General features: G+C 39.1%; 1 protein-coding gene across 2 annotated transcripts in view; it reads left to right on the forward strand.

Moving 5' to 3' along the window:
- LOC106935163 (receptor-type tyrosine-protein phosphatase S-like) overlaps positions 1-16105 on the forward strand; it is a 75916-nt gene that overhangs the window by 42961 nt on the left and 16850 nt on the right. For both annotated transcript variants that reach the window (XM_015015498.1, XM_015015499.1), the window contains exons 19-25: positions 1842-2017; positions 4467-4586; positions 7484-7638; positions 8447-8732; positions 12173-12351; positions 12435-12561; positions 12668-12793. In XM_015015498.1, coding sequence (XP_014870984.1) covers positions 1842-2017; positions 4467-4586; positions 7484-7638; positions 8447-8732; positions 12173-12351; positions 12435-12561; positions 12668-12793 — 1169 coding nt within the window. The remainder of the gene's footprint in view (positions 1-1841; positions 2018-4466; positions 4587-7483; positions 7639-8446; positions 8733-12172; positions 12352-12434; positions 12562-12667; positions 12794-16105) is intronic.

Below are 16105 nucleotides of genomic sequence, written 5' to 3' on the forward strand. Positions count from 1 at the left end.
AAATATCAACTATAGTTTTAGCCTGCATAAGGACAACAAAGATAAAGATTGTTTTACAAGTATTGTTTTGAATTATTAAGGACCCTGTTGGAATCACACTGTAAACTTGAGGATTTGCTTTAGTTCGACTTGCTTTGTTGCAGCTAAGCAGTTTATGTAAGCAAATTACAGAGACTTGTTTCAGCTCATCACTTCGGCCTGCCCTCACTTCTCACTCTCAAAGGGATCCCGGACTTAAACCAGTGTTTGCAACATCCCATTTGTCTCATCAGATCAACCCACTGCTCATGGCTTCCCTCTAACTGGTCATAGACACTGAGTTCTTCCAATCTGAGAGCCAGAGAATCTCTCCCTCTGACTCCTAAGTCTTAAGGGACATTGTCAGAGGTACTAACCCTTCGTTGCTGACGTTGTTCTGGCTCTGCATCACCAGGGGACCGCTGAATTGTTCACAGTAAAGCCAAATTCCAGAGTCCTTTTCTTTTTTTCTTTTTTTTCTTTTCCCTTTCATCTGAGCTAGCTGCTTGGACTTGATTTCAATATCATGGAGTAGTCAGGCCAATTTGACAGTGCAACAGCATGAATAGCAAAATTAACCGAGAGAAGAAGAATGCCTCATCCATAAATACATAAATTAATCAAGTCTGAAATTTCTATTTTACACTGCAGTGATTTTGCTATTAGTCGCAGCAGAACAATCCATGCAAGCCACCATTCTCTGTTCGCTTAGCTATGACTAAAGCCAAGGCTGCACAGTCAAATTTTACAACGTGGTACCCTTTTTAATTGCATTTCTCTTTCTTTCTTTTTTTTTCTTTTTTTTTCTTTCCTAACATTTTCCTCCTCCTCCTCCTCCATCTCATTGACTTTTATCAGTTTTTAGGATTCTACTCATTCTCCCTCTGGTCCTTGTCCTCGGCACGTCTCATCTCTTATATTAGCCCAGTCGAGTGTTTTATTGTTTGCTGCTTGAGCGCAAAGACGTCAGCCAGAGAGACGCGTCTCTCTGACACAGATGCCGTCTCGCCAGAGTTTCATAGCAAACCGGAGCGGTGTGGAAGTTAGCCGAATAAATATTGATGTCGTTAGGTCTCATCATTGTCACTGTTAGACTAACTCGCACCACATTATTTTGTCTTGCTTCAAACATTTTGCACGTTAACTAAACAATTCTTTTGTGATCCCTCAAAAAGGCTTGGGGTAACACCTTCAGCTTAGTGACACACAATCTTTATGAACAGGATTTTTTACTAAACACGACAGGACCATGTGCAGACTGTCATACTTACTAAAACATTACTCATCTTTTCTAGAAGCAATGCAGAAGGGGTTCTCTTATGTCTACATTGATTAGAGACAAGGTGCTATGGCTCAGATCATGTCTTATTCCTGAGCATCGAATCTGAGGTTTCTAATCAAATCCACAGGCGCTACAGTCATAGAAAAATAAACAATGAAAAAGGAATACAGGTATCTGTTAATGATTGTTTGAGGGTTTTTGGTTGCTAAAACGGAAAAGCAGTTTTTTTTTTGTTTGTTTTGCATATCTTGAGGTTCAAGAGGTTGTGAAACTGGCTCTACATATTTTAATACATGCATTTAAAAAAAAAACAATTTTGCTTGTTTTTCCTTCTTCAAGTCAATTATTTCTTACTTTCACACATGCGGTTTAATTGGCTTGGTAGCTGTCACTGAATGTGAAAACTGGGAGTTGTTGTGGCAGATGACACAAAACAAGCGATGCTAATAAGGAGCAAAGCAAGGCTAATAAATTGAGCTTGGAAATTAGGCACCACTTTCTGTTTTTTGATCTCTCTTTGTCTTCTCTTTTTTCCATCCAGGCATAACGGGTAGCGACTACATCAATGCCAACTACATTGATGGCTACAGGAAACAGAATGCTTACATTGCCACCCAGGGTCCGTTACCAGAAACGTTCGGGGACTTCTGGAGGATGGTGTGGGAACAGAGAACAGCAACTGTTGTGATGATGACCCGGCTGGAAGAGAAGTCACGGGTAAATCAGTTCAGCTTGGTTTTTACCTGCTGCTCTCTCATGCTCTGGTCAGGGCAAAGTCTCAAGAGAATGGGTTTAAAAAAAAACATGGTTGTTATATACTCAGCAGTCTCCACAACCACGAACAAGGTGAAGACTTAAACGTCTTTTTTTATGTTCAGTGGAAAACACTAGGAAATGACTACAGCACCGATAGTAATTTCTGTAAAATAAATGTAACTTTTTAACAGTCCACATTTCTAAGCTGTTTTGGCTTTGAATTTCATCCATAAATTCCTGATTCCTGTGTTTAAATATGGCATGACAAAGACAAATTTCAGACATTTAGAAGACAGTAGAACCTGCCATTCTGTTATGGAAGATATTTGTTTCTTTTAGCATTATCTGGCTAAATGGCAATAAACTTTACATTTTAGTTTAAGTCAAGTTAGTTGACAAGGAAAAATCTGAGGAAAATCCGAAGTCATGTTAGGAAACTGCTCAAAGATTAATTTTATTTGTAGTCAGTACTACACATTGGTTAATGTTAGCTATATTGTGGTTATGTCTAAGCAAGTAGTTGCACTCTTACTGAGAAGTGCAGGAAGTTATCATTTTATTTTAAGCAACAGAGTGTTCTATCGTCTTTTGGAGAATGTGGGACTGGAACCTCCCACCACCATCTGTTAATGGTGGAAGTTGGAGGAAAAGTTATCATAGAGAGAAACTTGGCATGTATTAGATGCATCATAGTAAGGTTTTTCTTTTTTTAGTCATTTTTGTTTGGCCCAGTGCCGTTACGCAACAGGTTTCTCATTACTTAAAAGATGACAAAAATGTAGGTCTATGATCATGCATTAAAATAGCGAACATGTATGTACACACTTATTCAGCTTTGGAACACGACAACAAGCTGTAATATACAGATTCTGCCAACAAATCCAGGCATAAGTAATAATATTCCACCAATGTGATGCATAATAATGTCATATCTTCCAGTTCCCTGACAAGTACATTTTAATGAGTACATTTTGCTACTGACCCCTCTGTCCTTTCACTCATGATTTTCAATGCAAGACTTCTCTGTGTAATGAAGTATTTTCCCCACGTTGCATTGTTACTTTTCCCTCAAAAAAAAAAAAGAGGCTTGAATACTTGTTACACTTCTGAATCGACAGTGATAATATCCTACTCTACGAAGGTTTGGGCTAAATGTCAAAAAGCCAACTGCAATGTTTCATCCTGTCAACTCAAGCCTGTGTCAACATCAAACTCACTCACCCCAGGTGTCTCCGCTCATTCTCCTTTCCCTCCATCCCCTTTTCAGTTGTTTACCTAGCCGCCGTCCCGACATGCGCATTCCTCTCCTGTCAAACGTGATCAGGATTAGCGGGCAGTGGAACTTGAGTGTCGGCTCCAGCAGGAAATGGGTGTGAAAGCTGGAGAGCAGCAGCACATCTCCTCCACTAGCTGTCACATCTCATCAGACGTTTGCAGACGCATCGCGCCCCTTAACTGGATGAATCTTTATTAGGTGGCCTGATGGTCGGTGGGGATCTGCAGTAGTGGTTTCAGATATATGATACTCTCACTGGGCAAGAAAATACAACTAATGCCTTCCGTCATAATAAGAAATCTGAGTAGGATCTATTCCAACAGACCTCACGCTTACCAAGCTGTAGGTGAGACCCTAGTACAGGGGTCCCCAAACTTTTTCCTGCGAGGGCCACATAGCTGTTCCTTTCTCTGGTCGGGGGCCGGTCTTAGTTTTTGGAGAAAGAAACCTTAGAAAATTCTTGTCGACGGGGGGGCGACGACGAGGAGACATTCGCGCTTTTAGATAGATTTTTACCCAGAATGCAAATGGAAAAAACCGTGAGTGAAACGGTGACTGGGACTGACTGGTATATATTCCATTGAGGGAAAGTTAGTTTCACATCTGCTCAAGCCCCCTGGTGGTTGAAGAAAAATCCACATATAAACCGGAAAATACAATATATGAAAAAAAAAAACACTGAATGCTCTCTGGTATGAGGAGGCGGGCCAGATCCGGCATTGTTCAGGGGGCCGGACCAAATGACGTGGCGGGCCGGATCCGGCCCGCGGGCCGTAGTTTGGGGACCCCTGCCCTAGTATTTTAAACGCTTTTTGGGTTTGGGAATAGATGAGCTGCTGTGATTGTTATATTTGCTTCCATGTACGTTGGCGCTTTTTCTCAGAAGTGCATTAGATAGCTTCCCTGGTGTTTGTCACCGCTCCCTGGTGTTTTTGATCCACAGGAGGCCTTGCTTTATGAGTGCTGCACTAGCATATTATATTTGAGTGAATTTATATTTTCTCTCCCTCTGCCTCATTTTTGTCTGTGATGTCAACCCAAGATGAACTTTTATATACAGAATTGGACACACTGCGGCAGACACCTCCATCTGTCCATCAACCTTTGTTTTCTCCTCATTTTTCTTTCTCTCAGATTAAGTGTGACCAGTACTGGCCAAGTCGAGGCACGGAAACCTATGGCATGACCCAAGTAACCCTGTTGGATACAATAGAGCTGGCTACTTTCTGTGTCCGCACGTTCTCCCTCCACAAGGTAAGAGGATATCTCTTTTCAAACAGATACTGTGCAGGAGCCTAAGCTGACGCAACTTTGCACATATCCTATTTTTGACAGCTATTTCTGTCTGTCATATTGATATTAATTAGCAGTGCTAGTTTTAGTAGTGACAATTGCTCCTTTTATTCTTAGTTTTATTTACAGCTTTAGTTGCTTTAGATATTGTGGATTTTTCTGAGGAGTTTTCCCTAAAGCATCGATATACCAACATCCCAATACCTTTTCTGTTGCCTGTGGTTTGTTAGTGGTTTCATGCAAGAGATGCAACTGGTGTGTGTTGGCAATAGAAACACTGACTCATGCCTTGTGTTTCACAAACCTCTCAAAGGTTAACCCTGTTGGGCACCCTTTTCCACCACGCTTTTTTTGTTCCACTTAATTTTCCATGAATTTCCTCTGATGCAGCAGTATGTGAAAAGCAACCTTCTTTAGGCAACAACCATTTGTGGCTTACTGGAGCGCATCAATGACAACTGTTAAAGTCATCTTTTGCTTTTTACATTTATGTAAAAAATTGTACTGTTCATCATAAGTAATAGCGGTAAGTCATAATCAGCAAAATTAACAAAACTAAATGCTTGAGTGTGATGAACAGAATTTTCCATTTTTGATTTGAAATTAAAAAAATGTATATAATCAGTAACATTTTATTGACATAGCTGCAGATTTGTATTTAGCAATATAGATATAGCCATTGGGGTTGCTACTTCATATGTTTTTGTTAAAAAAAAAAAAGATTTCAAAACAACAACTAAATATATGAAGTACATTATACTCCGCATTGATGATGCAAAAAAAAAAAAAAACAATAAATAAAAATGTATATACCCTGTCACACAGAATGAAGTGGATGAAATCCATGAAATTCAAAGTGTGAATATTGAATAAAGGTCTCTGGGCACAGCATAAATAAAAACAAAGATACAAAATTCATACAGAGAACCTCAATAAGGCCTATAAACCCTGGGCTGTTTTCTGTTCGGTGCCAATATTCTTTTAGAAAACCCCCCTTTGTCTACGCTGTCTTCCCAATCCACCCCTTTTACCTTGTTTAGCTCCGTCTCTCCTCAATAGATCATCTGTTTATGTGCATCTGCCAAATTGGAGCACTTAGGTAAAGTGAGCAGGAGAGAAACTCAATATACATAATTGGCAGACAGCTCTCATGCTTCTCTGTGTGTGCACAACGACCCTCTCTTACACTCGCACACAAGCTCAAACACGCGTGATGTCCCTCACACACTTGTACACAGCTGAAATTTGATCCCTTACGCAGACATAGGCACTCATGCAACAACATCCACTTTAACACACATAAAAATAGAGAAGAAATAACCATTAAAAAGACTTATTATTACATGGTGGCTTAAAGTGAAACTGGAAAGGCCAAGATTGTTGCAGACAGATTAGAACATTTCTGAATTTTTCTCTTACCACATGGCATCAAACTGACCTTTTAGGCCATATCGCAAGGGGAACAATGAATGACAGGGGACTGCACACATAGGAAAACATCAGGAGCCTTAGAGTTCAAGCAGCCAGCTTTAAATCCATTTAAATTCTTCTTCTCTGAGCTGCTATCAAACCCACCGGTACACTCCTTTTCCTATCTGTCCTCTCCTTTCCTGCAATATTGAGCCGTCGCTGTGATATCTCACTCAGCAGTTCCCACTTTGGTGGATTTTTTTTTGTAATATATAAGGTAGCAGAGGCAGGCAACCATGCACACACACAGCCAGCTACTGGATATCTGTATAAATGTGTCCTACAGTGACACAGAATTGTGTCTGCTGACAAATCCTTTGGAAAAGAAATGTAATTTTAAAGAAAAACCAGGAAGCCAGAAACGAGTCACATTCATGTTGCCGACCTCAACTGCAATGCATCAGGAAATATTAGGAAAAAAATAAGGGGTAAAAGGAACTGGGTCAGTTTGCTTTTAATTACCACACTCATTTATTCATTTATTCAGCAAGTAAAATTTCCCTCTGTCAGGAAAACCAGAAGCGCTGCAGTGAAAAGCAAACAGTCCCTCTATTAGAGGATCTTATGTGAGTAAAGAGAGAGGAGATCTAAAGCATATTTAATTTTTCATTCTTTGTGTCAGTCTCATAGCAAAAAAAAAAAAAAACACCCTTTCTCCAGGTCCCAACTAGTAATTTTGAGTGTTTGTTTTAAGAGTTGATTTTAGGATGCAAGCTGACAGAGGAGTGTGTAAAAACAGAAATTAGAAAACAAATGTTGGCTGCATGTTCAGTTATAGTCCGGCGAGATGTCTACAAACTAATACCTGAGGTTTAGTAACGTTTACGAAAATCAGCAAAGGAAATCACTAGACTGGAATCTGATTTATGTTAACCAAGTCGCTTGGTTAACTGCTAACTGTTAACAGTGGTAACAGTTAGTGCAAGTCGGAACATTTCTTTTTTTGTTAGCACCACAGTGTCTTACTGTGTGATGATTTGGCTTATTTAAACTGTCACCTTTAATTTTTGTAAGCGGGAAAAATTTAAGCACATTTTGTGAAAAAAAAATTAGTCAAGTTTTTGAAAAGCGATGTGTCTCCTGCTGTGTATTCTGGTTTTGTACAGTGTGTGTGTGTATTGGGATGAAGGTTGTAAAACTCTCTGTTCTCCTGCATCAGGGCTGAGAAGCTGAAAGTCCTCTTTTTTATTTTCCTCCATATTTTATAATCACTATCATGGAAAGTGATCATTTAGGTAGGATGTCACATTAGAGGTGACGTAGATCTCATTGAAGAGGACAAAAAACACAAAATATGTTTTTATTGAAAATAAGAAAAAAATATTAACAAGAATATTAAGAATATTAACCTCCGTTGCTTGTTTTTTTGTTTGTTTGTTTTTTTGCAGAATGGCTCGAGTGAGAAACGGGAAGTTCGTCAGTTCCAGTTTACAGCGTGGCCTGACCACGGCGTGCCGGAGTATCCAACCCCCTTCCTAGCTTTCCTCCGTAGGGTGAAGACGTGCAACCCACCTGATGCTGGACCCATCATTGCTCACTGCAGGTCATTAATCATGTTCTAGTATTAGAATATGATCTGCAATGCAAATTATTTTAATTTGCACAGGAATCCCAAAATGAGATGGTTGAAATTTAAGAGAAATTTAAAGCAGCCTCTGCGCTTGCTGAATAATGTGCCTCTCTTCTACCTTTTCTTTTTTCATTTAATTAATTTTTATGTCTTTCATATACACCCATCAAGCAGATTGGCAGAGCGCCATCCTATACATATTTTATAATGCATTACATAACAGACTTCATCCAAGCTCACACTCCATTTTTTATGCTCTCCTGATATTTGTTTCATCATTCTTCTCTGCTGCATCATTTTATATGCTCTTATTTTCCCCCCAACTGTTTTTATTTTTCCTCTTTCTGTCAAATGTCTCACGGAAATCCTTCCCTGCCTTTTTTTCCTCTCCCTTTTCACTCCCTAGCTCTTCCTCCTTAAATCAGCTATATTTCTCTAATGGCTTATTCAAATTGAAACTTTCCTTTTTGTCAAGATAAGAAGGTTTCAGTGAGTCCAAAGCACTGCACAATAAATCTGAAATGTGACAACTTGCAATGCTGAGTCTCCATCACTTTCCTCATGTTGTACTATATTTAGTTTTTTTTATCCTTGTTGTATTCCCTCTTTCATCATGAAGGTGATTTGTTTTTTTGTTTTTTTTTCCTTACTCTAATTCGATTATTTTAACTACAACAGCTCTTTGTATTGGAATTATGTTTAGCACCACAATTCAACAAGAGCATTAAACCATGGATTCAAAATATATTGATCTGTCTTTATGTTCTTCCTTCCACTTCAGTGCCGGCGTCGGCAGGACGGGCTGCTTTATAGTAATCGACGCAATGCTCGAGCGCATCAAGCACGAGAAGACGGTCGACATCTACGGCCATGTGACGCTGATGCGCTCGCAGCGCAACTACATGGTGCAGACAGAGGACCAGTACAGCTTCATCCACGACGCGCTGCTGGAGGCGGTGGCCTGCGGGAACACGGAGGTGGCTGCTCGCAGCCTGTACTCCTACATCCAGAAGCTGGCCCAGGTGGAAAGCGGCGAGCACGTCACTGGCATGGAGCTGGAATTCAAGGTACTAAATGGTTTAACGATCATCTAATTAACCTGCTTTCAACGCAACGCCTTTTACATTTGGTGTAAAAGAGATGTGGGCAGTTCCTCTATTTTTAATTCAACTGCCCAAACCAGCTGACCCTAATCCAGGTTATGAACTGCATCAATGGACTGCACGGAGATGCATTGTGCTGAAGTTGGAGTGACGGAAAGGGTAGGAGGTTCTTAAAGAAACAGAGGCCAATTTTAAGGCATCACAACTATGATCCATCTTAAATTTCTTTTAAGATGCTTTTTATATAGCCAGTATTTTCTTAATGACTGAGCGTAACATAATTACTTAGATCGTGCTATAAAATCGCACTATATGCTTGTAAAATACATAATACCTTCGCTTTAATAGACAGTGACTCTGGTGGCTGGAGCCAAACCTTCGAGCCAGAATTTGCAGCTGTCAGTTACTTAATGGAAACAAAACAGGTTTAAGATGTTTAACATCTACATCACCGCTGGTAAAACAAGAATTTGATAGTTATATATAAAAAAAAGGATAAAAGCCTGAAGTAATTGAGGTGGACTACAGGGAATTTTTATAAAGACTTTTTTTCCCAAGTTGGTCTTATCTTACAAATGCTGGTGCATTATAGGGATTTGTAGAAAGCCATGTTAGTTTGGTTGTGAGTTTAGCTAAGTCTGGAGGACTTCACAGAAGTTGAGCAGAGAGAATAATTCTGAAAGAAGTCATGTTTTGGTGGGAGAGCTGTCAGGCGATCACTTTGCTGTATGTGCATAACTAATAAGTCTGAGCATGAAACTTTCTGTGCACATAATCTGCTTGCTGAAAGTATTCATCAAAATTCAGTACAGAAGTTTCAAAACATACAGAAAAAGAGCTAACAGTGCTATTGAGATTCACTCTAATTAAACAGAAAAGATTATTTTCAGTTCAACAGCTGAGTTTTAATTGGGACCGGGATGCAAACACGAAGACAAAGGTTCTCTTTTATTTTCATCAGTGATGACGTTGGTAATTTTTGGCGAATTTACATGAAAAACTCAAAAAACAAAAAGCAGCCCACAATGAAGTGGGAAATAATTAATGAATTCTGTATGATTATAAACTTCTAATTAAAATATGTATTATATTATGACATTTTTCCGTGTCCTCGTTGCTAAATACATCTGTTTTATTCAGATTCTGCTTCTTACAGTTACCACAAGTATATTTTTTTTTGCCAGGATTGTGCGTTTCCATAGTTAGAATAAGGACTTATTTCTAAAAAAAAATGTGTCTGGCCTTTTAGATGTTTCTGAAAGAGATTCTGAAGGTTGCAATTCGGTTTTGTGCTCATGATGGTTATTTTTATGCAGCCGTCTGCACACTGTTCTTTGCACACCTCCAGCACCTCAGAGTCTGTTAAATCTTTCGGAACGTCTTTAGCTGTCAGCCAGGGTTTTAATTTCTCTTTCTGGCAGTATGACTAGTTTTCTCTTGGAAAGTTTTTCAAGTCAGGCAGACCCCTTCTTGACCTCCACGATGCAAGTGAATGTGCATTTTTTTTTTTTTTTTAATTTTGTTTCAAGCTCAGGAAATGAACCGTTAAAAATGTTTGTTCATTTTCAAAGTGGTATGGGATTCATATGCATCGATTGTTATAATTTTGCGAATGCTTTGGCTGCTTTTTAATTGAGCTGCTGATTGTTGGAGCATGGTTTTAGGAGTCAAGTTTTGGGGCTGGATTTTTTTTAAAAATGACGATGCTTACATTTCTCAAACCATTTAAACTTTTTGATTGTGCTTTACTTCTTGTGGAGAGGTTGAATGTACATGGCTGTTGCATAGAAGGCAGCAAATCAGCTTATTGGTAACTCATGCAATCAGCCGAAAGAGTAAATAAATATTGAGACAAATGCCTCAACATCGCCAATGCGTGCAGAACACATTTAGCTTATCTGGCCAACTTTATAGAAAAAAAGAGCTGGCAACCATGACTAGAAGGTATGTTTCTGGTTTGCTGGCTTGTAGGTCTGGGTCATATTGCTTTGCATGGTCTGGTATTTTTATGGGTCTAACTCTATGTAGTTTGACTCCCTTTAGGTGGTTATGTAAAAAACACATTTAATAAAACAAATTTAAAAAGAGGAGGAGGCAAGAAAGGGGAGTAATAAAAATCCAGGACAAAGTTCAATCTACAAGACAAAAGTAAGTCTTAAGGAGCAAGTTAACGTCAAGACAGAACAATGCTCACGTATAAAAATATGAAACATACCCCTCATTGCAGGACAGTGATTTGCCAATTCAGTTTTCTTTACATATTTTGTCTTGTCTTTAAGAACTATAATAAATTATATTTGAAATCCTTACTTGTGGGGTGTCGTGTAGTGTATTAGTAGAGCAGATAGAGGCTACGGTCCTCTGTGAAGCCGTACTCGGTCCCCGAACATGGGACCTTTTGCTGCATGCCCCACCTCTTTGCCCACTTCCTGTCAGTTTGCTTTGAAAGACCGGCACCCCCTGAAGTTCAAATGCTTCAGTCTACATGAAGATGCCTGTTCTGTTTTATTTGTTCTCCTCGGGCTGCTTGTATCTTCGACGCTATACTTTTCTTTGTTAAAAACTATCTCTATGCTGACTGACAATGCTGTATGCGGTTTGCTGGCTAACAAGCAAGCAGGCATGACACAAATGCTCTTTGTTGAGATATCGAAGCGCATCGGGGGTGGGGGGGGCGATTATAGGAAATTGCTGACCCCCAAAGTCCCTCTGGGGTTCTTCTGTTGATGCAGCAGCACCACTTTTTGTTTTGATCACTTTGTGATGTGTGTCTGTGTGTGTGTGTGTGTTTCTTTACTGAACATCCCCATCTTTTATGCACACATACTAGGCTGGTGTTATCAAAGGCACTGGTGACCCACTTTTAGAGGAGTTTTCTGTTTCATACACACTTGATGCGGAGGCTTGTTAGTCAGGATGTGCGGCGCATTTTCACTCTTCGCATCTGACCCAGCGGGACCTTATAAGTTGCAAATAGGGACAAAGTTTTTGAATTTCCTTCAGTTTTTTAAATAAATAATATCCCTTTGAAGTTGGGCCATTGTCGCTAAAGCATGGGTGAAAGACTCGATTAAGATTGGCTCTGCTTTATTACCTTCTTTCTTTGATATTTTAGGCTCTTTATCTGCCTGTTTTTCTCTCCCTTTTTCTTTACATTTAATCTTTTCCCAATTCTCCTCTTTTCTCTCTCTTAGTATCTCATTTTTTTTTTACCTTTTATTTCTAACTAGTATGGCTACAGCCTCTTCCTTCTATCATTTTCTCGTTTTCTTTTCGACCCATTTTTTTTTTTGTTGTTGTTCTGTCAGAATTTCATTTTTGAGTGTTTTGTTTTCAACCTCTCCCTTTGCAAGATATTTTTTTCCCTTACGATATTAAACTGTCCCCACATCTTCCTCCTCCAGCGTTTGGCCAACTCCAAGGCCCATACATCACGCTTCATCAGTGCCAACCTTCCCTGCAACAAGTTCAAGAACCGGCTGGTCAACATCATGCCCTATGAGACCACCCGCGTCTGTCTGCAGCCAATCAGAGGCCTGGAAGGGTCTGACTATATCAATGCTAGCTTCATTGATGGATACAGGTGAGAGAGCTGGAGCAAACAGATGAGATGAGATCACGACAAGGTAAATGTAAATGGTTTCATGATGGTTTTATCGTAAACAGGCAACAGAGGGCATACATCGCCACGCAGGGCCCTCTAGCAGAGACTACAGAAGACTTCTGGAGAATGCTCTGGGAGAACAACTCCACTATAGTAGTCATGTTGACCAAACTTAGAGAGATGGGCCGGGTAAGCATTATATTATGTTGCAATTCAAATAAAGCAACAACTTGGTAAAAAAAAAAAAAAAAAAAAAAATTAACTCAACTGATGATGAACACTTTTGTTCCTACAGGAAAAGTGTCACCAATACTGGCCGGCAGAGCGCTCTGCCAGGTATCAGTACTTTGTGGTAGATCCCATGGCGGAGTATAACATGCCTCAGTACATCCTCCGGGAGTTCAAGGTCACAGATGCCAGGGTGAGAAATACACTTCTTAAGGATGTATTTGATGGGATTTTATTCCTTATTTCCTTTTCTAAAGAATAAACATTTTATTTTTTTATCCATTAGTTTTATTTATTTATTTTATCTGTTTTATATTTTCCAAAAAGGACATTTCACAACTTTTTGTGGACATGATATAAATTTGAATTTTGGCTTTGAATGTGATATAAGCTTTACAAAAGACCAGGACAAATGACTTTGTCTCCTTGTTTTTAATCAGTTATGCTTTCTTTCTCAGATAAAACTTACTTTTCAATGAAATTCTTTCATAGGACATTGTAAAGGTAATACTACAAAAAAAAACAATGTCAGATTTGCCTAAAAATAAGAAGATGTCACAGCGTCTATGAGAATGATAAGAGATCTGGATCCAACTTACAGCTTTTCTTCTGACACGTGTAAACCTGTTGTACACCACTTAAATTCTACCTCCTCAGTATGATTTTTGCACCAATTAGATCAGACAGAAGGAATGTTGCAAAGAATCTTTTTCTTCAAAAACACGGTGATTTATCCAGTGACTTTGCAAATAATGTGATGGGTAGTTGCAGGAGTAGTCTTGACATTGACAATGAGTCATACATCTAATCAACTTGCGCACTGAGAGAAAACTCTGACGTGAGAAAATTATGCTTAGCCTCTGTTTTAACACACACAACAAGACGTGCACGCACACATTCACAAAGTCATGCACCGCTATTTTTAAACACTTAACAGGACTGACCTTCTCATCACCTGCCTATCCAAATGCAATTTGGTGTTTTCACCATAAATTCATACCTGCACCGTCTTGCGTGATATAAACCAAACACATTTCACATGCGTGCAATTGGTTTAGCATAACTTATGAACAAATTGTCTTAAGGACTGGCCTCTGTTTCCATTTCAGAGGTTTCTTGCGGCAAGCGAAATTATCACACTGCTCTACTGTAGCCAAGAGACAGTCTGAGCTTATCGCTGTTATGGAAACAAAGCGGAGAGATGAAGACGATAGTAGTGTGAACCGAGCTCTGTGTGTGTGTGTGAGGGTATGTTTGTGAAGATAGCCCCATTTTACTATGCATGCATGCACATGTGAAGGTGTTTTTTTAGGTTGCGTTTAATCGCACATACCATACCAGAGGTTTGCTTGTTTTTGTGAATTGTACGTGTTGCCACATGCCTCTGCACAGCAAGAGTGTAGACTTCATGCGGTAATGGCATAGACTCTACGCCTCAACACTTGCATCTCGAGAGGCAGTCACGTATTTAATCACACAATTTGACACGCCATGTGGGCCTTCAGGTTGTGTGTTAAATTTTCCTCCTTTTTTTAGGTTTTTCTGCCTCTGTATTTTCTCCAGCGTGCTCGGATTATTGTGTAATTGTCTTTGCCCCCCTTTCATTGTTAATTCTTCTGCTGAGACAAAATGTTTTTTAAGGGGAAAAACAAAGGCACCGAAAGAAAAAAAAAACACATTTGATGGGTCATAAAACATGGAGCAAAACACGAAACGATAAACAAAGAGAGTCGGAACACGGAGCTTAACTCATTATGATCACCGTGTTTGTCAAGTGCGGTAAGGTAGAGGAGCGCATCTTGGTGGCAGCGGTGCAGAAGCAAACAGTACAAGAAGGCAGATTCAATACAGCAATTATGCATATCCTTTGACATACAGTAGCTTCGCACGTACCTTCGCCATCTGTAGTACAAGGGAATCAGTGGCTTATGGAAAAAAGTAAACCAAATACTTGTTTTCTTCTTTTAACAATCCTGGCTTTTCCCCTTCATGGCACGATAGTTTTTACTTTTTCTTGACTGTATAGGTTTTCAGGTATTAACAATGAATATCCAGTATTGTACCTGAAGTGTATTGTAGTCAAAGTGATTTCGGTTTGGAGAACTACTAAAATGTTTTGGTTTTTAATGATAAGACTGCATGGTTTTGAACAACTTCTGCAATCTGTTGAAACACAACAGTGCAAAACAGATTTTGCTAAGTCTACCCTGGCTAAATATACTTTGGTTTTATGTCAGTTCACCCTTAGCCTTTACATTATTTAAATAAATTATTATAAAAATAATTACATTCTCTCATATATTTGAATTGAATTGTTTGTTTCAATCTTTGTTTGTGTAGCACATTTCAGCAGCCAGCTTCTTTTACTACCTATAAAAAAAGTGGATATGAAGAAAGACTAACACTGCAAAGCACAAAATGTGAAATGGGTTTATATATACAGAAAGAAAAATGATCATTGGTTTGTTAAAGTGGTTAAGGAATGTTCCTCTGTAGGGTATGGTTTTGGTACCAAACTCCTTTCGCAGATGGTGCCAGATTTTGATTTGTTAATTTATTTAATAACGATCTTATTCCGTTAAAAAAGCAGGTTATCTGAAAGACAAAAGAACCTCCTATTTTGCAGTTTTGCCGACTTTGCCGTCTTAGTGTATACATATATATATATATATATATATATATATATATATATATATATGTAGTGGGACTGTATGACAATGGCACAACGTGTCTGCCTTGAAGTCTGTTGTGCAGAGAGGTGAGAAACTACAAGAGAAATGAACACCTGGTTGTCTTAATTACCGGTGGCATCAAGCAGAGAGCCTGTCTGTATAAAACTGCTTGTCTCTGCTGACTTTCTTGACTAATTTGTTCTACCTTTGACAACTTGAAAAGAATTTTCCTTCACTAGGACAAAAGTATTGACTGTGCGCTCTGTCGCACTGTATAATAAGCTCTCGAAAAAAACCTAGTTCGCTCCCTATGTCCCCATGCAATCCTGCCTCAATTTCGAAATGTGTTCAGATGTTTTTGTTTCCATACAATGCTCCGTCTGTGTCCTGTTGTAAAACTGTTAGAAATGTTTTGGGGGTTTTTTCACAGTTTTTCATTTTTAGTTTTTTTTTTTTTTTCTTTTTGTTGTCCAAGATTTCTTCCTGAGTTGTTCTTGCCTCTCACCTCCTCCTTTGTGCAAACCTATCAGGCTGCCTTATTGATCACATCGCAGGATTATCCTATTCAACACAGTGAAGTCTCGGAGAAGTTTCTTGTCATGGCAGATTCAGTATTGATTCGTTTACCTGGTCCTACTTCTGACACGTACAGATACATTGTGAAACATGGGGGAAGTGGGAACAATCTGGCGTGGGGTAAATGGAGAAAAAACAAACTGAATCCACTTCGAAACAGTTTGGAATCAGTTTGGAAACAGTTTCCAGAGTTGATTTTTATATATATGTGTGTGTGTGTGTGTGTGTGTGTGTGTGTGTGTGTGTGTGTGTGTGTG

The sequence above is a fragment of the Poecilia latipinna genome, unplaced genomic scaffold, assembly GCF_001443285.1.
Source record: "Poecilia latipinna isolate Pla-1442-1.1 unplaced genomic scaffold, P_latipinna-1.0 Scaffold1919, whole genome shotgun sequence".
Classification (NCBI taxonomy): Eukaryota; Metazoa; Chordata; class Actinopteri; order Cyprinodontiformes; family Poeciliidae; genus Poecilia; species Poecilia latipinna.